This window comes from Bubalus kerabau, chromosome 9 (genome assembly GCF_029407905.1).
Source record: "Bubalus kerabau isolate K-KA32 ecotype Philippines breed swamp buffalo chromosome 9, PCC_UOA_SB_1v2, whole genome shotgun sequence".
Classification (NCBI taxonomy): Eukaryota; Metazoa; Chordata; class Mammalia; order Artiodactyla; family Bovidae; genus Bubalus; species Bubalus kerabau.
This window is the reverse complement of record NC_073632.1, coordinates 83,168,170-83,193,007: the sequence shown is the minus strand read 5'-3', so window position 1 is coordinate 83,193,007 and position 24,838 is coordinate 83,168,170. Positions and strand designations below refer to the sequence as shown.

The 24,838-nt window shown below is 39.5% G+C and overlaps 1 protein-coding gene across 1 annotated transcript; it reads left to right on the top strand.

Moving 5' to 3' along the window:
- Nucleotides 1-385: 385 nt before the first annotated feature.
- Nucleotides 386-24,547, top strand: IFNGR1 (interferon gamma receptor 1). Its single transcript, XM_055535734.1, has 7 exons — nucleotides 386-587; nucleotides 12,265-12,379; nucleotides 13,038-13,201; nucleotides 14,557-14,729; nucleotides 16,677-16,863; nucleotides 21,218-21,345; nucleotides 23,375-24,547. Exons 1-7 carry the CDS (start codon nucleotides 401-403, stop codon nucleotides 23,921-23,923), a joined length of 1,503 nt encoding a protein of 500 aa, XP_055391709.1. The 5' UTR covers nucleotides 386-400; the 3' UTR covers nucleotides 23,924-24,547.
- The last annotated feature ends 291 nt before the right edge of the window (nucleotides 24,548-24,838 follow it).

The following is a 24,838-nucleotide window of genomic DNA, read 5'->3' as shown; positions in this document are numbered from 1 at the left end:
AGTTTCTAGCAATCTTAGAACACTGCAAAAAAAGAGGAAGATGAATTACGGCAAGTAGTGCCAAGCTTAAAGAACATAACCTTTGGACCCAAGGTGTTCACAAACGGGTGAGCCAAGATCGCCACCACAGACTGCCGTGCCCTTAACGCCGAGCCTCCACAGAGGCGACCTCTCTTTTGACTTCCCGCTGTATTCCAGCTCGCCTACCCGATTCAACCTCCTAGGCCACCTCAGCCTCCCCTCAGGAACCCTAATTACCCCTAACCAAGCCGCCCTCCCCGCCCAGGCCCTGCAGCCCGGCCCTGGCTCCGCCTCCTGGCCAGGCTGCCCGCCCAGTCCTGGTCTCGGCCTCCCTGTCCGCGCCCCACTTTCCCGTCTACGCCCCGCCTCCGCTGGAGGGATGGTTTTCGGCGGAGGAAGTGACGCAAGACCTAAGCCCGAGGTCCGCGTGGGTGTATACCCGCGGTGGTGCTGGGCAGCACCCGCCTTAGTCTGGAGCAACATGGCTCTCCTCTTTTTCTTCGTCCCTGTCTTGCTGACCGGAAGCTGGGTTGAGATGAGCGCCGCGAATCCAGGACTTTCTTCGGGTACTGTCGCTCGCGGCAGGGCCGCAGGCGGGTGGGGACGGGAAAGGAGGGAGCCCCACCGGCCAGGAAGCCCCGCCCGGGGTCGGGGCCGCGCCCGCGGCGGTCCTCGACGCCGGCGGCGGCTTCGGGTCCTAAGGGGGCGGCCACTGGGAAGGTGACGCCGAGTCTCCGCGGTTTGTAGCGGAGTTCCCTTTTTCTGGCCTCTTCCGCGGTTGCCGAAACAAAACGCGTTCTCTTAATTCGTTTTTAAATAAGTGAGTTACGTGGTGAGCAGTTGCATACTGTGGCCACAGCTCATGATTTAAATATTCGTAAGGTCGGCCCCGAATCCTTAGACGTTCTTTCGCCAGCTGAGAATTATTAAAAGGCAGTTAAGTGGCAGTCTTACATGCGAGTCTGGAAGTGGTTCAGGGCATGTACTCTCGAGTCCGTTTGTCAGGCAGTAGGTCTCTTGGCAGACCTCAGTTCCTCTATCTCCGCCTGCTTAAAGAGATTTCCCAGGAAACATGTTTTTCTAAAGCTCAGTGTAGTGATAATTAGGAGCTCCGGTGAAATCAGTAAACTCTTTCTGCAAAAGGGGCAAACCTAGATTATCGGAAAGCGGGGCATTCTTGAGCGTTTCCTCTGTGTATGCGATTAGCAGCTGCCTGGAAGGGGTCAGGGCGACCCCGCCTCCTTTACCCTTGGCGAACTCGGGGTCTGCACCTGTGTTATAACTTCCTCTGTGACACTTGTTAGCTGCGGTCCCTTCGTATCCCGCTCTCCTTTGGCTTGCTCTTTAGAAGTCAAGCAAACAAATAGTTAAGTCATTCCTTGGAAGAGACATTGCGCCATTTGTGTTGGAAATACAAAAATAACTTCAGTTTTTGCCTTCAAGGATCCTGATGGTATAGCTAACAGTTATTGGGCACTGTTGTAAGTTCTTAACACATCATTTCCCAAACGTCCTATAAAGTAGACGCTGTTCTAGCTCTTATTTATGGATGAGAAATTGAGGCATGGAATCTACTAAATTGCTGCTATTCACTGGGAAGCTTGGCAGTTGGGTTCCAGAGTCCGAAGTACTTAACTCTGTCCTCTGCCATTACTAGGGCAAGTTGGTCACCCATAAGAGCAGTTTCAGTCCATTGTGATAAGAGCCAGAACTTACTTATACATAGTTTACTGGAAAGCAAGACATGGGTGCCTGACTCAGCAGGGGAATCAGGGAAGATTTCACTGAGAAGGTGACTCCAGAGTTGGAGCTGAAGGTGCAAAGAGACTTATGTGTGCAGAGGAAGGGCTCTGAAACAGCAAGTTGAATTTGTGGAATAAGCATTTTGGGTTCGATCCCTGGGTCATGAAGATCCCTTGGAGAAGGGACTGGCAACCCACTCCAGTATTCTTGCCTGAAGAATTCCATGGCCAGAGGAGCCTGGCAAGCTACAATCCATGGGGTCTCAAAAGACACAACTGAGCGACTAAACAACAACAGCAAAATTGTTGTTTAGGAACCAGTTGGTTGGTAGGAACCAATTAATGAAGTGCCTTGTCACGTGTAACAGCAAAGGACAGAAACACAGCTTCAGCTCACTTCAACAAAAAGAGGAGTTTATTGGCTCAGAGAATCCAAACCAGAGTTAAAACAGAAATGTAGAGATGTCGGCTGAACCAGAAACTCAAAGTGCCAAGACCCTCCATTTTTTATTACTGACTTTGGCAATTGGCAGCCTTCTCTACTTGGCAAGAATCATGGATGTTGACAGGCTTTTGGATTTTGACATCTTGCAGCTTCCTCCACCCTGGAAAAATCCCAGAAGAATGCTCCGATTTGCCCAGCTTGGGTCAGGTGCCAGCTATGGGAAGGATACCACCTGTTGCAGGTGGTAACAGTAGGAGAATTCCGGGAGGGAGAGCCATAATGTTCCTGAAAGAAGTACAGGTGCTGAGCCAACAAAATAATAGGCTCACTCTTGCTCAAATCAGTGGGTAGCCATGGGATTATTTTCAGGAGATCAGTGATTTTATGCAGGATCAGATCCACCATTTAGAAAGACCATTCATCTTAGAGGATAGTTTTGAGATAGATTCAAAGGAGGGATGCCACATAGGAGGCTGCTACTTAAGTCTGGGAGAAGACAGTGGTAAGTTTAAATGGAAAAGAAAAAATTAGAATAGAGAGCATAACTTGGGGATGACTGGATGTGGGAAGAGAGGAAGAGAGTGACTGAGGTTCCTGGCTAGGGCAGAGCAGTAAACCAAGTACAAGGCTCTTCCTTCTGAGACTGGAGGCCTCCTGACCATGGGCCCCTTGGGACTACACAGTTCTGTGTTCTTGATACGAGCCCTGGGAGGAGGATTGCCTGCCTTTCTCCATAGGAAGATCTGTGGCCTTCTGTACTTGAGCATTGTGTAACCACAGGTGTCAGCTACCTTTTTCCATTTTGTTCTTCCACTCTGGGTATTATCTGAAGAGCAGACTGCTTTAAAACAGGAGTGGGGCTCTTAACACCTTCTCCACTTGATTATTAGCTGTTCATTCTCTGACTTTAGGTAATGCTTTGGGTGTGTTGAGAGTTTTCATTACTTTAGATTCTATATGTATTTCAGAGATTCAGAGTGCTTAAATCAGTGCATTTCAATTATATTTATTGAAGAGGGTATTAATAATTTGTTTTCATTTTATTGTGATTCGTGATTTATATGGGTTTTTGAAAGATCCACATTTTGGTTCTATATAAAAGAAAACCTAAAGAACTCAAGAGAGAAATAATCCCTTTAAAGACTGAGCTAAATGGATAATTAATGGCTCCATTTTAATTGGACAAAGAATCAAAATGAAAGATGAGCCAGAATTAAATGAGTTCCTGACAAAAAGGAATCAGTTACTTGTAATTTTCTTATTAAGGCAGTGTCTTTGTTTTAGATTATCCCAATACTAGATATCCATTTCAATCATGTCCATTCTAAATAAATAATTTAGTATATTGTTCAGATTTTCGGGGACTGTCTTGTAATTGTGATAGTGTAATAAATTAGGCAAAATTACTTGAAGCAAATGCTTATGAAGTCATCAGAAAACAATTATCTCCAGTTTCTATTTATATTTTTTCCCCACTTTTAGTAAACTATCACAAAGATGATGCTTACACAGCTTTTATTAATTAAAACCAACAAAACTTTGCACACTGTCAAGTCTTTGAGTAACTTCTCTAAGCTTTTTTTTTTTCCCCTTCTCTTTTTGGTAAAAAGATGTAAATACTACCTCCCTTCTAGGACAGTTGTGGTGTTTAACTGAGATAATGCATAACAAAGTTGAGCTCATAGCTTGTCCAGTAAATATTTCATATATGTTGGTGACTGTCATTCAATTATGTGCATGATTTTCACAAATATATATTTTAAATATTGCATTGTTTTAGTTATGAATGAGAAATTGTGTCAGCTTTAAAAACAAACTCATCCAGATCAATATGAAAAATTTTAAATGAGCTCCGTGACTAACTCCTTGTTCCAACGTTTTCCCATTCTTCCTAAGATTGAAAAGTCCTGTTTAATTTTTTCTGTTCCTAAACTATTTCTCAACTTAGAGTGAATCAGTCCAAATGAGAATTAGTCCTGAGAAATGAGTTCTCTCAGGGACTAGGTGGACCTGGTTCAATTAGAATTTTATTGGCATGCCAAGCAAACCCAACTAGATGAAATTGAATAAACAGGAACAATATTACAGCGCTGCATTTCAGATCAGAAAAGTGTCTGGGAAGAAGTTTATTGGATAAGCCCTAATTTGGTTGTGGTTTCTGCGAAAGACCTGGGGAGTTTTAGTTCATTACAAATTAAGTGTAAGCCACGATTTGATAGAACCATCCTTCAGAAAAGTATTCATTCACATCAGTTACATTACTTCTGGGTCCTATATTTTAAGGAAGAGAGAGTGAGTGATAAAACCTGCAGACAGGAGGAAGAGAAGACTTCAGGGACACTAGAGGTCTTGAAACAGCTAAGGAACTCGGGAAGGTGAAACAGACCTGAAATATTTTAATGAACTCACTTGAACCCTTAGTTCTAACACCCTTTTTACGAAGGTACAAGGAAATAATAGAAGGAATTTTAAATAGGATAATTTTTTCCTTTCGTTTCACAAAGTGATAGATAGGATTTCTTTCAAAGCCCCCCAATATTTAAATGTTTCAGTTTTTAAACTTTTATGAATGCTTGAAACACCATGTGCAAGAATTCTTAAATGTCTTTATTCAGCTTAAATTTAGAGGATGGTGCTATCAATATTTGCTAAGAGAAGAAGTTGGAAAGCCCTAAGAAAAAGTTATTTTATCAGCATCGTAAAACCAGTAGATAGATCATAATCATAAATATATTCTGAAAAGAATGCAGAAGTCTTTATGTTTTCCCCTTTTTCTGCCTGGATTTCTCATGTCATTTCTTATTTTGCTGTGTAAGAAGAAACCTTTGTGAAAATGTCCATAACCCCGCATCTTTAACATGAGGAAGTTGTTAGATATTTTGAGAGTTGCTCACTCAGAAAAAAATCTGGATGCTTTAAGTTAGTTTGTTTTTGAGTTGTAGTGTCAGATGACTTTGAATCCTCCAAAACAACTTACTGGCCACTGTCTCCTTAACCTCTTTATGCTTCTGTTTGTCCTTCCCCTAGGGAGGTTGTGAGCAGATAGTCGAATGGTGTCCATGGAGTGCAGAGCTCTGTTTTGCATTTAGATGTACACAACTTTTGGGGCTTTCCAGATGACCCAGTGGTAAAGAATCCGCCTGCAGTGCAGGAGATGCCGGTTTGATCCCTGGGTTGGAAAGATCCCCTGAAGGAGGAAATGGCAACCACTCCAGTATTCTTGCCTGGAAAATCCTATGGACAGAGGAGCCTGGTGAGCCACAGTCCATGGGGTCGCAGAGTCAAATATGATTGACCACGCTCACACGCACTCACATAATTTTTTTGTCTTTGAATGCTATTATGTAAAAATCGGCGAACTGCTGTGACTGTCTGTCTTTCGGTCGAAGCACAGATGCTTTCAGAGGCTACAGGATGGCGCATAGGAGGCTGCCTGCACCCCTATCACCGTCCCTGCAAAGGAAATCTGGAGGTGTCTGTAATGGTGTGCTTCCCCCCTGCTGCCTTTCCCAGTGAGGATCATAGAGCTGTCCTAGCTACTGGTTTAGGGGCTTCGGTGACACCTCCATTGCCCCATCTAGCGGCAGGGCTTCACCACGTGCTGAACTTCATTTGTCTTTTCTGTCCTTTCCCTTGCTGTTTTTTCATATCCTTGCTCTTTTTTTCATTTCTTATCACCAGGAAACAATCCGCTGTAACCAGATCTCTCCTTTTTATCTGTGTTGTAATTAGAATGTTATGAAAAGTGATTCTTCTCTCCTTTGTTTGATTTTGTTTAACCTTCAGCTGCTAGCTCTAGAGGAGTTTGGGGAAGCAGATCTTAAAACAGAGCTGAACTTGACTCTGGGTTGTATAATGGCAGATATAATGCTACAAGGACTCTAAACCCATTTCCGAAAACAACATGTGTTACGGAAAACTTCTGGGCATTTTTAAGAGATGGGGACATCTGTAAGATGATCCTACTTCATAAGATACTCCTTTAACTCCATTCTCTTGCTATTTCTACACATATTTTTATTGACATAGAGTACATTTATTATGAATAGAAGTTAGCTGTAAGCCTCAATTATTTTAAGCTAATTATGTAACCATTTAAACTTTAGGTTACAAAATTCTGAAACTTAAGGAGAACACTGCTCATGTCTACTTTATCATGTGATTTTTGGCAAGGATGACAAAAGCAGATGTCTGATCACCACATGGTTTCTCTTCTGTAGCATTAAAACCACAGGTTACATCCTTTGATGTAAATATTCAAAAGTCTCTCCTATAATCTAGTAGTAATTTCTGTGTTTTAGAATCCATTGAAACCTCTTTTCCTACTACCTGCCTTGATTGCTTTGAAAGCTGTGATTTAAGTCCTGTCCTAGTCTAATCATGCCAAGCTTTTACTTAAATTTTGGGAAATATTTGATTCACTATAAAGACAAATGCAACACAAGTCTACTGCTGTTTGTATTTCATAATGTATGATTCAGTAACCTCTTAAATATAAATTGCACTTTATTTTATATTCTAGTACATAGGTTTATTTCTGTATGCCTTTCCCTCAAATGCAGAAACTAATTTCAGATTGGGTACATACATATTCCTACTGGGAATAATTTTTTAAAAGGTACTTAAAAGGAAGTGAAGGACTTGTCTTTACTGGAAACTGTGAGAGGATCCTTGTTACATAGTGGCAGGAAACTTAACACCACCATCACCTTTAATAGCAGAGAAAGTAGGAAATGTGCCTGGTGAGCCCAGTGACCTAGCAAAGGAGGTTTCCAAGCAGATTGAAGGCGCCATGTGGTGTCTTTTTATTTCTTACTGTAAAATACAAGATTAGAGTAATCAAGGGAAGGACTGTTAAACAAAAGAAACCAGGACCTGATGGTTTGTAAATTCTCAGCTACTAACTGCAGTCACGAAATTAAAAGACATTTGCTCCTTGGAAGAAAAGCTATGACAAACCAAAACAGTGTATTAAAAAGCAGAGACATCTCTTTGCCGACAAAGGTCAATATAGTTAAAGCTATGGTTTTTCTAGCAGTCATGTATGGATTTGAGAGTTGGACCATAAGGCTGAGCGCCAAAGATTGATGCTTTTGAAGTGTGATGTTGGAGAAGACTCTTGAGAGTCCCTTGGACTGAAAGGAGATCAAACTAGTCAATCCTAAAGGAAATCAACCCTGAATTTTTATTGGAAGGACTGATGCTGAAGCTCCAATATTTTGGCCACCTGATGCAAGGAGCTTACTCATTGGAAAAGACCCTGATGATGGGAAAGACTGAAGGCAGAGAAGGAGGTGACAGGATGAGATGGTTAGATGGTATCACCGACTCAATGGACCTGAGTTTGAGCAAACTCAGGAAGATAGTGAAGGACAGGAAAGCCTGGAGTGTTGCAGTCCATGGAGTCGCAAAAAGTTGGACACAACTTTGAGACTGAACAACAAGAGCAGCAAAAGATGCTAAAATTAAGAAATGGCATCTCAGGGACGTTCTGATTTATTACGAATTTTCTTAACATTAGGCTTCTTATGTAATTGCAAAATTATATTTATATGTGTGATTGATATTTGATATTAATGTTGAATTGACCATAGAGGGGGATGCCTTTAATTTCCTTCTCAACCATAGAATGTAAACTGTTTGAGACAGGTTGCTTCATGAAGCTGAGGTGTGAACACACCATAGAGGAAGGAGCCCTGTTAAGGAGGGCTCAGTCCACCCTGCTGTGTATGGCCACAGGAACTCGACTAACACCAGGGCGAAATCTGGCAAGTCCAGTGCTTCCTGACTACCTGCAAGAAAATTGCTTAGAGAACCAGTGAGGATAGATACCAAAAGCCATCAACATTATTCCAGAAAGGAAAAGTAGAAAAATGCTGTCTGATCACTGGTTACAGCTTAAAGGGCATATTGAGTATTTGAACATGAGACATCATTCCAACTTCATAATTTCAATCTTTAGGTACAAAGTGTTCTACTACTTTGGTGAATAATATGGAAATTAGAGATTTCAAGAGACACCAAAGCTATTCGCTGAGCAGGAAGTGTAAAACATATTAGTTTATCAAAAAATTCTGTTTGTCTTTTATTTTTTATTGAAGTGTAGTTAATTTTCAGTATTACTTTCAGGTATATAACAGTGATTCAATATTTTTAAATTATACTCCATTTAAACTTATTAATCAACTATATTCCTTGTGCTGCACAGTGTATTCTTGTAGCTTATTTATTTTAGACATAGTAGTTTGTGCCTCTTAATCCCCTACTCCTCTCTTACTCCTACCACACCATTGGTAACCACTGGTTTGTTCTCTATATTTGTGAGCCTGTTTCTTTTTTGATACAGTCATCCATTTGTTTTTAGGTTGCACATGTAAGTGATAATATACCGTGTTTTAACTTTTTTCACTAAACATAATGCAGTCTAGGTCCAAACATGTTGCTGCACATGGCAAAATGTCATTCATTTTTTGTGACTGAGTAGTATTCCGTTATGTATGTATGTATTTATGCATATATGTATATTACATATACACATACAAACACCGTATCTTCTTTATCCATTCATCCATTTATGGGCACTTGAGTTGCTTCCATATATTGGCTTTTGTAAATAATGATGCTGTGAACATTGGAGTACATGTATCTTTTCAAGTTTTCCTAGTGTTTTTGTTTTCCTCAGATATATGTATATATCCCAGAGTGCAATTGTTGGATCATATGGTAGTTCTATTTTTAGTTTTTAAGGAACCTTCATACAGCTCTCCGTAGAGGCTGCACTGATTGACATTCCCACCAACAGTGTGTACTAGGGTTTCCTTTTCTCCACATGCTTACCAACATTTGTTGTTTATAGACTTCGATGATAGCCATTCTGACAGGTGTGGGGTGATTTTGAATTCCATTCTCTCTTTAAATTAATTTTCTTCCTAAATAAAAACGATTCCTAAAATTATGATAAGGCAGGGTTTCTCAGTGTTCGGCACTGATGGCATTTTTGACTGCCAAAATGTGGAGGGCTGTCTTGTGTATTGCAGGATATCAGCAGCATCCCCAGCCTTTGTCCCTTAGATGCGAGTAGAACCCCACCAGCACCATGCCCTTAGGAGAACCATACTGTCTCTAGACAGTGCCGTATATCCCTAGGGGACATAGCACCTCTTGTGGAAAACCACTGATATAAAGGGAAAAATAAAAAAGGGGTGGGGGTATGACAATAGAATCACACTGTCCTCGAGGGCTTCCTTAGGTGGCTCAGCAGTAAAGAATCTGCCTGCCAGTACAGGAGACATAGGTTCGATTCCTGGATCGGGAAGATCCTCTGGAGGAGGAAATGACAACTGACTCCAGTATTCTTGCCTGGAAAATCCCATAGACAGAGCAGCCTGATGGGCTACAGTCCAGGTGGCTGCAAAAAGCCAGACATGACTTTGTGACTGAGCATGCAGGCACACACTGTGTTTTTTACCTAAATAACTCTTGATCCGTGTTCTGCTTTGAAACAATAATGCAATTGCTAAATAATTGTAAATTAAGACAGTGTACCAGTTTGGCTTCAAATATTGGAATTTTTGTTTTGGGAAAAATACAGTAGGTGTTTTCTTCAGCAGTAAGCAAATATCCTGTGTATGTGAAATTAACACCTCACTTGACAGGTGAGGGATTCTGAAACAACTCTTTAGTAATATAGCAAGGAAAGAATCCAGATTTCTTAAGGTCCAACCTAGGGAATATATTTCTTATTAGAACAGTCTACTAGGTATAAGGCTACCGGGTATAGGGCTTCCCTAGTGGCTCAGTGGTAACGAATCCTCCAGCAGTGCAGAAGATGCAGGTTTGATCCCTGGGTCAGGACAATCCCCTGGGAGAGGAAATGGCAACCCACTCCAGTATTGCCTGAAAAATGCCATAGACAGAGGAGCCTGGTGGACTGCAGTCTATGGGGTCACAAAGAGTCAGATACAACTTAGTGAATAAACAACAAACAATTCAGTATAAATCTAAGTGATTATCATTATTATCTGGAATATACATTTTTTAAAAGTATAAACTTTTGGCTCTCTCTGAGGTTTTTAGGGTGACAAGTTATGTTTGGAAGCCACTGCACCTGACCACATTGCTATTCATTTATTTATTTTAGCCGTACAAGCAGATCATGTTTGATGGAGTTTTCTAGATAGGTAGGATTGAATGGTCTTACATTTCAGGTCATATTGCTAACTCTATACCTTCATGTTTGTTCACAGAGAAAGGCAAGAAAGGAGAGGGGGAGAGAGAGAGGAGGAAGGGAGGTGTGTGTTCAGTTTTCTATGGGGTGGTGGACAATAACCATTTACACCCAGCAGGGGAAAAAATGGCAGCTTATAGTAACTAGATAATGGTTGTGGTAGAGTTTGATTATAAGATGTTAAAATGACTTCTGCCTGTTTTCTTGTGTGCCACTTGCACATCTTATCAACAGACATTTTCTAAAATGGTTTAAAAGAGCAAAGGCAGAAGGAAATATAGGATATGTTTTGAAAAAAGCTGCTGACGAAACTGGACTGCTTGATGGCTCCGTCAGGCAGTCGTTCAGTATCTATTGCTGTGCTGGAGAAAAGGCAGTAAAGGTGTGTAACAGTGCTGAGTGGAGGTTTGAGAGCCCAGGTAGCACTTTAGAGTAAAATTGACCATCCCACTTGTGGCCAGTTCTTCTCTAGCCATTGAATACAATCTTTGGTACCAGATAGAGAAAATTCTAGTGATTAACGAATTGAGGATTATTATTGCAGTGCAATTATTGATAAAAACTCCTAAAACATTCTAGCGATGTGTTGCTTATACTATATTAGTATTTTTTAAAGTCAATTGTGTTTTATTTGTACTGTGGTAGAATATATATAATGTAAAATTTACCATTTTTCTTATTATAAATGTGCAGTCCAGTAGCATTAAGTATATTAACATTGTTATGCAGCCAGCACTCCATCTTTGGAACTTTTCGTGATCCGATATTGAAACTCTGTACCCATTAAACATTAACTCCCCATTGGCTCCTACCCCCGCACCTGCCCCTGATAACCACCGTACTAGTCTCTGTCTTAATGTATTTGATTATTTTGTATGCTTCATATTAGTGGAATCATACAGTATTTGTCCTTTTGTATCTGACATATTCCAATTAGCATAATGTCTTCAAGGATAATCCACCTTGCAACAGGTATCATAATCATCGTATTCGTTTGTAAGGCTGAGTAACATTCCATTATATGTATATGCCACATTTTTTATTGTGGTACAAACACTTGAGATCTACACTCATAAAAAACATTTTAAATACAGCAATTGTTGTTGTTGTTCAGTCACTAAGTCAAGTACAACTTTTCAACCCCATGGACTGCATGCAGCGCGCCAAGCTTAACTGTCTTTCACTACCTTCTGGAGTTTGCGCAAACTCATGTCCATTGAGTCGGTGATGCCATCCAACCATCTCATCCTCTGCCACTCCCTTCTCCTGCTTTCAGTCTTTCCCAGCATCAGAGCTTTTTCCAGTGAGTCAGCTCTTCACATCAAATGGCCAAAGTATTGGAGCTTCAGCTTCAGCATCAGTCCTTCCAGTGAATATTCAGAACTGATTTCCTCTAGGATGGACTGGTTTGATCTTCCTGCTGTCCAAGGACTCTCAAGAATCTTCCTATGAGTAAACAATACAGTTTTGTTAATGATAGGCACAAGGGTATACAGCAGATACCGAGAACTTACTAATCTTGTATGCCTACTTTTGTACCCATTGGACGCAATTCCAAATTTCCCCTTCCTGCCACCCCCTGGGAACCACCATTGTTCATACTGTATTTGTGTGTCCCTTACATCACAATGTTGTTTCAGTAATTTAAAATGAATTAGAATGCTTCTGTACATTCTTTAATAAAATTAATTTTTAGAAATTCTTAATTTAAGTAAATTGACTATCCTGGTGAATTCTTCAAGTGTATATTTGGCTTCTTCTGTTAAGGTTTTGTAATGTTAATGTTTGCTGCTCACTATGATCCTTCTTACTTTTTGCATCTCTTGTAGTGCCACCACCAACCAATGTTACAATACAAGCCTACAACTTGAACACTGTTATGTTTTGGGACTATCCTGTTATACTACAGAGTCCTGTGTTTACCGTACAAGTGATGAACTATGAGTGAGTGTCACTTTTATCTTTTTATCCTGTTTTTGCCAAGGCCTTTGCACATCTCATAACTGATTCTTCTGTCATCATTCCTTCCCATGTGGCAGAACTGCCTGAACTGCTTTAGGACATCCAGATATAATAAGGATGCAAATTAGTTCTTTTCAGAATATTTCCTGCCTCTTAGTTCTTCTTCCTGTCAGATTTAGGGTAGAGGAGTATGACTAACTTCTGATGTGTTAAGGCATGACGAATAAAGCTTGCAGTTCTGTGTTAAAAACAGCCAAGTCATCTTACTTCCTATAGTGTATGTATGAAGTAGAAAGAAAAATTTCAACAGAATTTTTGACAAGTATTAGGGGTTATTATATGTTGGATTCTATAAGTTATGACTGTTAATGGACTCTGGATTTGTTTAAAGAACAGATTTTTTAAAACTGCATGTGGAATGTGGTTTATATAGGTCTTATTCTGAATTGAGCCTCTTTATTGTAAATGATTTTATAGATCTTCTAACCAAAGAGTAAAAGTTTCCCACTTTATCTAGCTTCTTCATCCTGTTCTTATTCATCTCTTTCTATCAGCTCCATGCTGTGAATGAGCAGCAAAGCACGGACAGAGACGGTTCATGTATTAACAGTAAAAGTTACCTTTGTGTTCTTTATTTTAGGGACGGGAAATGGATTGATGCCTGCAATACCTCTGATCATTCTTGTAATATCTTTTCTGTAATTAATGATCCATCAAGTTCTGTCTGGGGTAGAGTTAAGGCCAGGGTTGGACAAGAAGAATCTGTCTATGCACAGTCCAAAGAATTTATTTTATGCAAAGAAGGTGAGTAGAATGTATACGTGTCTGAATTTTAATTTCATTCGTGTCTTCTGTATATATTTGCTTTTATAAGCAGTTACTAAAAATTATCACAATGTCCTTAGGAACATTTGGAGAAATATAGGGAGTTCCTGTCTTCTCTTCGCCCAAGCCCCACAAGATAAGAGGTACCTGTCACTTTGCCCTTCTAAACCTGAGAACTGCTCTCAGGACCTGAGAACTGCCCTCAGTCTTCCCCTCAAGGCCTCTGGCAATTTAACACATTAAATTTAACATTTTTAATTTAACACATTAAAAATTTTACAGCTCTATAATCTCTTCAATCACAGTGATTTTTCAGTTCTTCATGCTTCCGACATCCCATTCCCATGATCTGCCTGATCTTCGTTGTCACCTCAAGCTCCAGACTCTTCAGGGCCCATTCTTCTTTTTTGGCTAACACCCTACCTTGTAGCTTTCATATCGTCACTCATGGGTAAGAGAAGTCTGTAGTCACATGGTTCCTTCCCAGTCTTGTAGCTCTTAATGCCTTGCCTTCTAGCTTCTCTTTCATCCTCGTTCAGCTTCCATGCTTCATGACTTCAGCCACTGCCCGGGCTCTGCTCCTTCCTTTTGGTTTGTGCCCACTTCGTCTCTTCTAAAAGCCCTGCCTCTACCTGCCCCTGAAGTAGTTTCAGTCCCCAGATTCCACGCTTCTGTCCCCTGATAATTATACTATCTGTTGTGTCAGATTTTTCCCACACAGATCTATCAAGGTCATACTATGTGCCAGAAAGTATGCTAGGCCCTAGGGTATATTGGTGAGTAAAAACAGATCTGTCAGGCACATAGTAGGTGTGCAGTAAATATGTGAAGAATAGAGAAATGGTTCACCTACAAAGTTCCAGACATCAAAGACATCATAATAAATATTATGGAATCAGTGAATAGCTAGTTATGATTTTCGTAGTAAAAATTGAATGTATTTTGCAAACTTTTATGAAGTCTTCATGCCACGTGTCCATAGGCACTGGAAATACAAAGAGTTTTGATGAGGATTCAAAGATAATTACAATGCCTTTTCTGAAATGTATTTTAAAAAGCATGTTCTGTTTAATGATTTTTAATCTACAGAATCAAAGATAAAGGAAAGATAAATTCATTGAGCTTCTTTTATGTCAAGGCTTTTTACCAAGATTCCTTAAAGACAGTTAAAATATATTCTAGATGTTTGTGGAACGATTTAAATGCAGTCCTGCTTTAGAATAACAGCAACAAAAAGAGTAGGTTGATGGATTGAGTTTGGCAATGTTATGTAATATGCTGTGGATCACAGTTCCAAGGCTGATACAAATTCTTTTTTGTTCCCTACCCCCCAGGGAAAGTTGGACCACCTAAACTGGGTATCAGAAAGAAGGAAAACCATATCATTGTTGATATATTTCACCCTTTAATTACTGTAAATGGAAAAGAGCCAGAAGCTATGTATGATGATGAAAATACTTGTTATACATTCACATACAGTGTATTTGTGAGCGTCAATAGAAGTGAGGTATGCGTTTCTATCTCATCTTTTTCTACATTGAAATTTTCCTGTTTGCATAAATTGTTTTATATGTGGTAAAATGAAAGTAGAGTGTTTATGAATATTTAGTCAAGACTCATGGCTCATCAGTTTTAGTAAGAAAAAAAGAAATATATATTGAAGGGAATCAGTACTGGAGTTAATCTTTAATACTGGCCACGTGAATACATTTTAAGTTTTTTCTTTGCCTCTTTTAACAGTGTGGTTCTAATCTAGACTGTTAACCTGTGTATCTCCATTTCTCCACTGGTAAGATGAGGATAGCTTTAATCCTTTCTTCCTCATTGGTAGTGACGTGAAGTAATACAAAGCTCTAATTGGAATCACTGTCTTTGAAAGAAGCAGCTACCCATACTTCTGTAGGACATGACTGCACCCTGGCAGTGACGTGCAGCCCACACTTTGCCTAGAATTCTTCTGTTGCATCCACTCTCCACAGCACTGCCATTCCTTTACTTAACAGCATTTGTCAAGCACATGCCTGGTGCCTTTCAGGCCCTAGGAGTAGCCGTGAGCAGTGCAGACAAAGCTCCAGTGTAAGTATTGTGGGAGAACCACAGAGCAGGGAGGAGGGCCGGGCAGCTGGGTGGGGCAGTAATGATTTCCAGCAGGGTGGCCAGGCCTCGCTGGGAAGTGTTACTGGAGCCAGGGCTCGGGGAGGTTAGGAGGTGAGCTCCTGGATGTACGTGGGGAGAGTGTTTCAGGCAGAGCCTGGCAGAGGCACCCAGGCACACGAAGGGAGCAGCACAGCTGAGCAGAGCACTGGGGCAGCTGACATTGGAAAGTTCACTGGGGACCACTTCTCTTGAGACATTGGAGAGATCTGACTCTTCTTCTCACTGAGTCATTTTGCGTCATGGAAAGATGTTACAAGAAGAAGGACGTCTGATTTAGGTTGTGAAACATCACTTTGGTTGCCAGCTGAGTTGTCTTTCTGAAGTGTGTACCTGACCACATTACTTCACTGCTTAAAACCCTTTAACAAGTCCCCATTAAGTACAAAATCATTTCTAAATTCTCTTCGGTGACATGGCATAATTTGGCCTCTTGCATCCTTTCCAGCTACATGTCTCCAGCCTTCCAGCTTCATTTTCATTTGTGCTCTGGTGAACTGCTTACTGTTCTTAGTTTCCTGCAGGTACCCTGCTCTTTTGCAGAATGCCCTTCTCCACCTTGTCTGCTTTGGAGAATTTCTATTTATTCTTCACTATTCAGCTGGCAAGTCAGCTCTCCTTTGAAGTCTTTTCTGACCCCATGGACTGTTTCCTCTTCTGTGGTCTGGTTATTCCTCATTTCATAGAGTGGGGCTTTCTCATACAGTCCTCATCACTCACTCGCATTTCCTTCTTGTGTCTCCTGTACACTCTATCATAAGTTACTGGAGGTCAGGCACCACTTCTTACCTTTGTGTCCTTAGGCCCTAGCACAGTGATCCATGCGCTGTGGCTGGTTGAATGAATAATAAGCTCCCAGAGATTGCTTCAGTCCCTTCCATGTATTACTGCTAAGAGATGCTCCGGCAGGATGCCTGGGTTATTCTTCCTGTGACATGCTCGTCTCTCACACCAGCACGGTTTCAGGCACTATAGAAATAGGACCAGTGAGCATTTGTTGCTTTGACAGCCAACACTGAACATTCCTGCTATTTGAGTTTTTATATTCATAATCTATATTTTAATTTTTAAATTTATAATCTCTATAAAGAACATTTTAACAGATTTATAGCATCATGCATCATGCTTTGTTGAAGTAACAGGTTGACTTACTGTATGAATATCAACACTATTTTCAGACATGTTCAGCACTCATCATGTCTTATGTTTTTCTTCAAATGTTTGACCAGGATAAGTGGTGATTTTTTTTTTCCAAATTAAAAGGTGCCATGCATTTTCTTTGTTTTCTTCTTCTGTCCAGACTATGGATAAAATGTACACGAAGGAAGAGGATTGTAACGAGACTCAGTGCTTCTTAAATATTCCTGTGTCCTCGCTGAATTCTCAGTACTGTGTTTCAGCAGAAGGAGTCTCAGAATTATGGGCTGTTACAACTGAAAAGTCTGGTGAACTTTGTATTACTTTTTCTGATGATAACAACACAGAAGGTAAGTTGTTACAATTTTTTCCTAAATGTAGGGTTGTGGTTTAGTCCCTAAGTAGTGTTTGATTCCTTTGGGACCCTGTGGACTAGCCCAGCAGGCTCCTCTGTCCATGGATTTCCCAGGCAAGAACACTGAAGTGGATATTCTCCAGGGGATATTCCCCACCCTGGCATCTAACACACATGTCCTGCATTGGCAGGTGCATTCTTTACCATTCAGTCACCAGGGAAACCCAGTATAAGAAGTGATCACTAAAATGGTAATGTGAAAAGAGTTGATTTTTAATTTCAGTACATCTCTGCTCTTTACAAAAAATATTTAGTAGTTCCATTCCTGAGAAGTTTAAAATTAAAAATAAGGCCATTTTTCAGTCTTAAAAGATACAGAACAACCAATTTAGAGAGCCATGTGATGACCTTTGACCCAGGAAAGAAACAATGTAACACATAAAGCTGTGTGCATAAACTTCTGCATTTCAGGATTATGGGTAAGGACATAACATCAGTTTGTTACTCTAATATAGCAAAATGTTATATATCCATTAAATATTCTTCCTGGGGACAGCAAGTTTATAAGCTGAACAGTAGTGCCCTGACTGGAATTGTGTTACCTGCGAACTAGACAAGCGCTGGAAATCAACATCCAAAAATAAAGAAGATTGGTCTAAATCATAGATCATAGGTCATTTTTATAACACATTCTTAAATGTTTTCATTTTATTATTATTTTCTTTAACAGGCATTCTCATTTGGCAGGTACCTTAACAAAACTTCGGGCTTATTTTTGATGTTATGAAATTTAAAAGTTCATTATAGATAATTTTTAAAATATAAAAAGCCAGAAGGAAACAAAAGCTGTAGTTCTGCCATCCAAATGAATACTCAGTTATTCACAGTTTGGTGGAGTTTTTTCCATCCTATTTTTTCTTTGCTTTGTAGCCATGATCATGCTGTAGTACAAATATAACTTAGTATATGGGGCTTCCCAGGTGACTCAGTGGTAAAGAATCTGCCTGCCAGTGCAGAAGACACAGGAGATGTGGGTTTGGTCCTGGGTCAGGAAGATCTCCTAGAGTAGGAAATGGCAACCCACTCCAGTATTCTTGCCTGGAAAATCCCATGGACAGAGGAGCTTGGCGGACTGTATATAATATAGTCCGTGGGGTCACAAAGAGTTGGACACAACTGAACACATGCACGCACGCTAAGCATATGCTATAAATATTTTTTCATTTTATTTTACATACTTTATCAATAGTATTTTTAATGTCTCTAAAATATTTTATTATGAAGATCATATTTGAAGTGAAGTGAGTGAAAGTCGCTCAGTCGTGTCCGACTCTTTGAGACCCCATGGACTATACTGTCTCTGGAATTCTCCAGGCCAGAATACTGGAGTGGGTAGCCTTTCCCTTCTCCAGGGGATCTTCCCAACCCAGGAATCAAACCCAGGTCTCCCGCATTGCAGGCGGATTCTTTACCAGCTGAGCCACAAGGGAAGCCCAAAGATCATATTTAATGTTTCTCAATTTTTGGATTAACTTGTCGATTTGTCTTTATAAATCATACTTTGGTGACTGTCTTTGGGTGTGTGCGTGTGTGTGTGTCTGTATGTATGTGTGTATATATATATATGTATGTTACAGTGTTCAAGTGTTTTTAGAATATATTTCCTAGGTTAAAAATGTACAAAAAATTTTGCAAATTTCTTTTCAAAGAATGAAAATCTAGCCTGAAGAATCAGACCAAACACTTAAAATGAATACTGAAAACTTTTACGCCGTTACGTGAGGATTTCAAATAGATAACTTAAAATGATGCAGTGCATTTAATATCCGTTTGTGTTATGCTGTTTTGAGTAAGAAAATGCATAAAATTTGAAATAATGCAAATACCCCAGATTTATTTAAAAAAAAGAAATCCTGAGTTACAAACCAGACTGACAGGTGGCAGCACAATGGTACCTCTTTGGCTCATATGCAGGCAGCATTCTCTGCCTGTCCACTCCAGTGCTTTTGAGCAGGGTGCTGTGTTGCTTATGGGGTTATTTTATCTTTTCCTTTTGTAAAAATTTTTTTCATGTCCTCTAACAGGTGTGATACAGGCATTTATTTTAGTAACTTCCAGAGTTATTCTGTTTTTTTGTTAGCATACGATTGCTGTGTTAGTTTCTGCTGTACAACATGGTGAATCAACTGTGTGTGTGTATATATCCCCACCCACCCCCCATCCCACCCAGTTAGGTTATCACCAAGCACCAAGCTGAGCTTCCTGCGCCTTACAGCAGGTTCCCACTGGCTCTGTGTTTTACACGTGGTGATCTAAGTATGTCAGGCTAATCTCCCAGTTTGTCCCACCCTTTCCCCTCCATGTCTACATGTCTGTTCTCTACATCTTCATCTCTATTCCTACTGTGGAAATAGGTTCATCTGTACCATTTTCTAGATTCCACATATATGCATTAACGTACAATCCTTGTTTTTCTGACTGCGCTCTATATGACACATTCTAGGTCCATCCACATCTATACAAATTACCCAATTTCATTCCTTTTCATGGCTGAGTAATATTCCATTGTAACTGCTTACCACATCTTCTTTATCCATTCCTCTGTTGATGGACATTTAGATTGTTTCTATGTCCTGACTATTGTAAATAGTGCTGCAGTCAACATTGGGGTACACATGTCCTTTTTTTAAATTTATTTATTTTTTAATTGAAGGATAATTGCTTTATAGAATTTTGTTGTTTTCTGTCAAACCTCAACATGAATCAGCCATAGGTATATATAAGTCCTCTCCCTCTTGAACCTTCTTCCAATCTCCCTTCCCATCCCACCCCTCTAGGTTGATACAGAGCCCCTGTTGGAGTTCCCTGAGACATAAGCAAATACCCATTGGCTGTCTGTTTTACATATGGCAATATAAGTTTCCATGTTACTCTCTCCATACATCTCACTTTTGAATTACGGTTTTTCAGGGTGTTTGCCCAGTAGTGGAATTGCTGGGTTGTATGGTAGTTCTGTTTTTAAGGAACCTCCATGCTGTTTGCCTCAGTAACTGTATCAGTTTACATTCCCACCAACAGTGCAAGAGGGTTTCCTTTTCTCCACACCCTCCCCAACATTTATTGTTTGAAAATTTTTGATGATGGCCATTCTCACTGGTGTGAGGTGATAACCTCATTGTAGTTTTGATTTACATTTCTCACAATTATGATGTTGAGCATCTTTTCTTGTGCTCTTGACCGTCTGTATGTCTTCTTTGGAGAAATGTCTGTTTAGGTCTTCCACCCATTTTTCAATTGGGCTGTTTTTTGGGGTGTTTTTTTTTTTTTTTTTTAGATTTTGAGTTCCAGGAGCTGTTTATATATTTTAGAGATTAATCCTCTTTCCTTTGCTTTGCAAATATTTTGTCCCTTTCTATCTTTTTGTCTTGTTTATGGTTTCCTTTGCCATACAAAAGCTTTTCAGTTTCATTAGGTCCCACGTGTTTGTTTTTGTTTCTATTTTCATTACTCTAGGAGATGGGTCAAAAAAGATCTTGCTTTCAGAGTTATTATTTCAAAAAAGTAACTTTGGAATAGAAATTAAAGGTAATAAAATGCTGTGGAGGATGCAAATACCACCACAGCATGTAGAGCACTGTTAATTTGAAGAGAGGACTGGAAAAAAAAAATTGAAGATTGTGCTGTGAAAATAAAAAGCAGCATTAGAGAAAAATATACAGTCGTGATTGTAGATGTTTGTGCCCTGAAACAAATCTTCCCTATTTTATATTATTCTTTATATCTGGTTTACATTCAAAGGGACTTTATTCCTGTGCAGCTTGCCTGTATGTGTGTATTTGTGTACGTCTGTGTATTTTATTAAGTTTTTGTAATCTTTAAATAACAAAATGTAACAATTCAGAAGAGTGGGACTAAAAGACATACAGATTGTTATAAGAGTTACAGACAAAAAAAAAAAAGTTACAGACATTGCCAGAGTTTATTTATAAAGAGATATATTTAATTATTTTTTTTTTGCCTTTTCAACTGAGAGAAACACCCTGTATTGGGGGCTGTAAGGAAATTATTATGAAAAAGTCATTTTAGCCACACTGTATGACAGTATAATTGCATAAAGTTTAGAATCTGAAAGCTGGGAAGAATCGCACGTTGATATCTTGGACAGGTACCTAATTTTTTACTCATGTCTTCTGACTTCTGTGTCAGTGTTCTTTAAAACTCTGACCATATTAATTACCGGATATGTAAATCCATTAAAGAATAGCACTGAGACTGTATAAAACTGTTTGATGGATCTAGCACTGTTTGACTGCAATTCTAATTTGTGATTTTTTTTTCCCTTTTTGTAGATCCTGTTTGGATTCCTATTGTTGCTGCTTTACTTCTCTTTCTTGTATTTGCTCTGGTAGTTGTATGTTGTATCATTAAGAAGTTTTATCCAATTAAGCGAGAAGGCACCAAGTTACCCAAATCCTTGGTAATATATTTAGATTTTTTTTTCTTTATTTATTTATAGTTGGCTCTTGAACAACATGGATTTGTACTGCACAGGGCCACTTCAGTATTTTTTTAGTGAATATATTGGAAATTTTTTTTGGAGATTTGTGACAGTTTGGGAAAAAACTCACCATATAGCCTAGAAGTATTGAAAAAATTAAGTGAAGTTAGGTATGTCGTAAATGTATAAAATGCGTGTAAATATAATACACAGGGTACATACAGGTCAATCAGCTGTTTATGTTATTGGTAGTTCTGGCCAACAGCAGACTCTTAGTAAAGTTTTTAGAGAGTCAAAAGTCATATGTAGATTTTTTGACTGCAAGAGAGGCTCAGTGTGCCTAATCCTTGTATTGTTCAAGGGTGAACTGGACACTAAATGTTAATTTAAACCTTTTTGATAATTCTTTGAATTTTTTTTTAAAGTAGAATGATACTCAGCTGCATGTCACCTATCATAAATCACTCAATCTGCCACATACCCAAAACCACTTTTTTTTTTTTTTTTATTACTATGCACCAGGTGCCTTTTTATATGAGGGGCAGAGGCATAGTTAGGCCTAAGTGCTCAGGAGCTTAAAGTCACGTGGGAAAATGATAAGGATTAAGTGGTTGTCCAGTGCGATCTGAGGTTTGAAGATCGAGGTTTATATACATGCCAGTGAGGACTTGGTCCATCTTTGCAGAGTTGGGTTAGTCATGGCTTCTCCAAGGGCAGTGATAGCTAAACAGTCTTGAGAGGCAGAGGAGTTTGTCCAGGTACCGAGGGACAGTGTGCTAAGGCCCACTGTCAGTAAGGTGTGGCTTTTGAAAACCTGCGAATACAGAAATGCTTCATGGTAGTTGAAGTGTAGAAGGAAAGGTGACCAACAGTGAGTCTAAACTAGAAGGTTGACATTTTAGTGCCTAACATTTTAAAGTATGATGAAAAGAACATTTAAAAGTGTCAGAATGATAACTGTTTAAGTCAGATATGACAGGAATCATACCTGTGGTATGTAAAGGGCACATGTAAATTTGTTATGGAAACACTGTCTTTAAGTAGAGGGGATAAGAACTGTCAAAAGTTAGCAGACAATCACATATGAATTATTAACTACTAGTGCCTGGAGAATCCAAGGGACAGGGCAGCCTAGCGGGCTGCCGCCGTCTATGGGGTCGCACAGAGTCGGACACGACTGAAGCGACTTAGCAGCCCCAGCAGTGGTTACGGTAACCCACTCCAGTGTTCTTTCCTAGAGAATCCCAGGGACGGGGGAGCCTGGTGGGCTGCCGTCTATGGGGTCGCACAGAGTCGGACACGACTGAAGCGACTTAGCAGCAGTGGTTAAGCACAAACGAAGCTCTCAGTATGCTATTTTACACCTACTCGAGAAGGAAAAATAAACCTGAATATCCACTAGTACCTTGTAATAAAAGTCGTGTATGCTGGCAAAAAAAGAAATTTTAACCCTGAGGAGTTGATAAGTATGCAGTGTGTGTACAAAGTAGCAGCAGCCTAAGCATGCCACACTCTAAAAAATGAATCCTTCAAAAGATAGTTTCATAAATAAAAAGATGTATAAAAATATTAACTTTAGCATGTTCTATAAATGGTAAAAATTCAAACACCTTAACACTTAGTATTAGATAAATGATTTCATCAATATAAAATTATTGAGCCTATGAAAATTAGACTATAAAGACAAATGGTGAAACATTACCTAGAATAAGTAACTGTACTCCTATTACAAACGTAACGTGCGTGCTTGTTGAAGGTAACACACAAAAAGCAACATATGTTGGTGAGATAGTGACTTTCTAAAAACTTGTTTTTAATCTTAATAGTGTTTCCATTAAAAAGAAACAAAAGGCAATTATCAGACTCTATTCCACTGTTATCCTAAATATGCCAATGAGTGATACATTTAGTTACCCTCTACCCTTTTAAACCTTTTTTTTTTTTTTTGAGGATAAGCACTTAAGTTTAATAATTTATTATGTTTAATCACTGATTTCTCTTCCCTTAGCTGTCTGTGGTGAAAAATGCCTCTTCAGAGGCAAAATTTGATTCAAAAGTTATATCACCCATCACCTACCAGCCAATCGCCGTAGAAAATGAGCAGCTGTCCCCAGGGACCATTTCAAGCCTGCACACTGAGGACGATCCAGGAAAAGTGGAACACGGAGATCTTTCTAGTGAAATGGAAGTGGTGACCATTGAAGAAAATATTTCTGACTTGGCCCCAGGTAGTCCTCTGACCCCAGAGAGAGAGGATTCTATCCACGCAAGCAGCAACCAGTCTGAATCCTGCAGCATCACTTTGAATGCGTATCACTCCAGAAATGGCTCTGATAGTGGCCTGGCGGTGTCAGACAACTGCTCCAGCTCAGAATTTCCCCCAAGTAATAAAACGGAAGTAAAGACTGAAGGACAAGACTTCATAACACCGAGAAACACCACCACCTCCTTTGGTTATGATAAACCGCATGTGTTAGTGGATCTGCTTGTGGATGAAGGTGGTAAAGAGTCCTTAATTGGTTATAGACTTACAGCAGACTCCAGAGAGTTTTCATGAGATCAACCAAGATGACAAACTGGGAAGGATCTGTTTTTCCTGAAGAGCTTTTCCGCTTGTATTCCATGAACAGATCCAGGATTTCAGAAATGGCGTCATCTTGATAGAAATCAGATGGAGTGTCATGTTTTAGATAAAAGTGTAAAGAGCCTGTCTGGCCATGTCACTTTTGGTCTGAAAACTGCAGTCTCTTTTTAAAAAAGCCATTGTCACACGTGAACCTTTGCATCTACATGTTAATGGTGAACATAACCCTGCTTCCTGTAGGTGTTAACTCCAGGGTCCTTTCTAACCACTTTAAGAGATAATAAGGATTGTTTTTCTTTTTGTGCCTCAGCATGGTATACTCTTGCCTGGAGAATCCCAGGGATGGGGGAGCCTGGTGAGCTGCCGTCTATGGGGTAGCACAGAGTCGGACACGATTGAAACGACTTAGCAAGCAAGCAGTGTATATAATTTTTTCATATACTTTCAGGAGAAATCCTGAATGCTTTTCAAAACTGCACTTAAAATTGCCTTGAAATCAATAGTATTAAATAGAGTGTGTAAGTGAAAGAATGTATGTATATTTTTATGAGAAATTACCATAAGGGATATTTTTTAATAAAGTAACTTTAAAATTCATTTTCGTTTTCATTCAGTTAACTGGGATGTTTTTTATTCATTCACTTGTTTCTATCCATTAATATTATAGAATCATTTTCTAATTATTCATATCTTTAAAACCATCCTAAAAATAGCCTAATCTTTAAAAATGGTCTTTTTGTATCTATATCTTAATATTTAGCAATCAGTGTGCAGAACACACACAAGGAAAACCAAAAGTTTATATTACACAGAAGTTTGGGGAATTACTAAGAGGCTAGGAATTTTAAGACTTAAATTAATTAACTGACCCCCAAAAATGTTAAATGC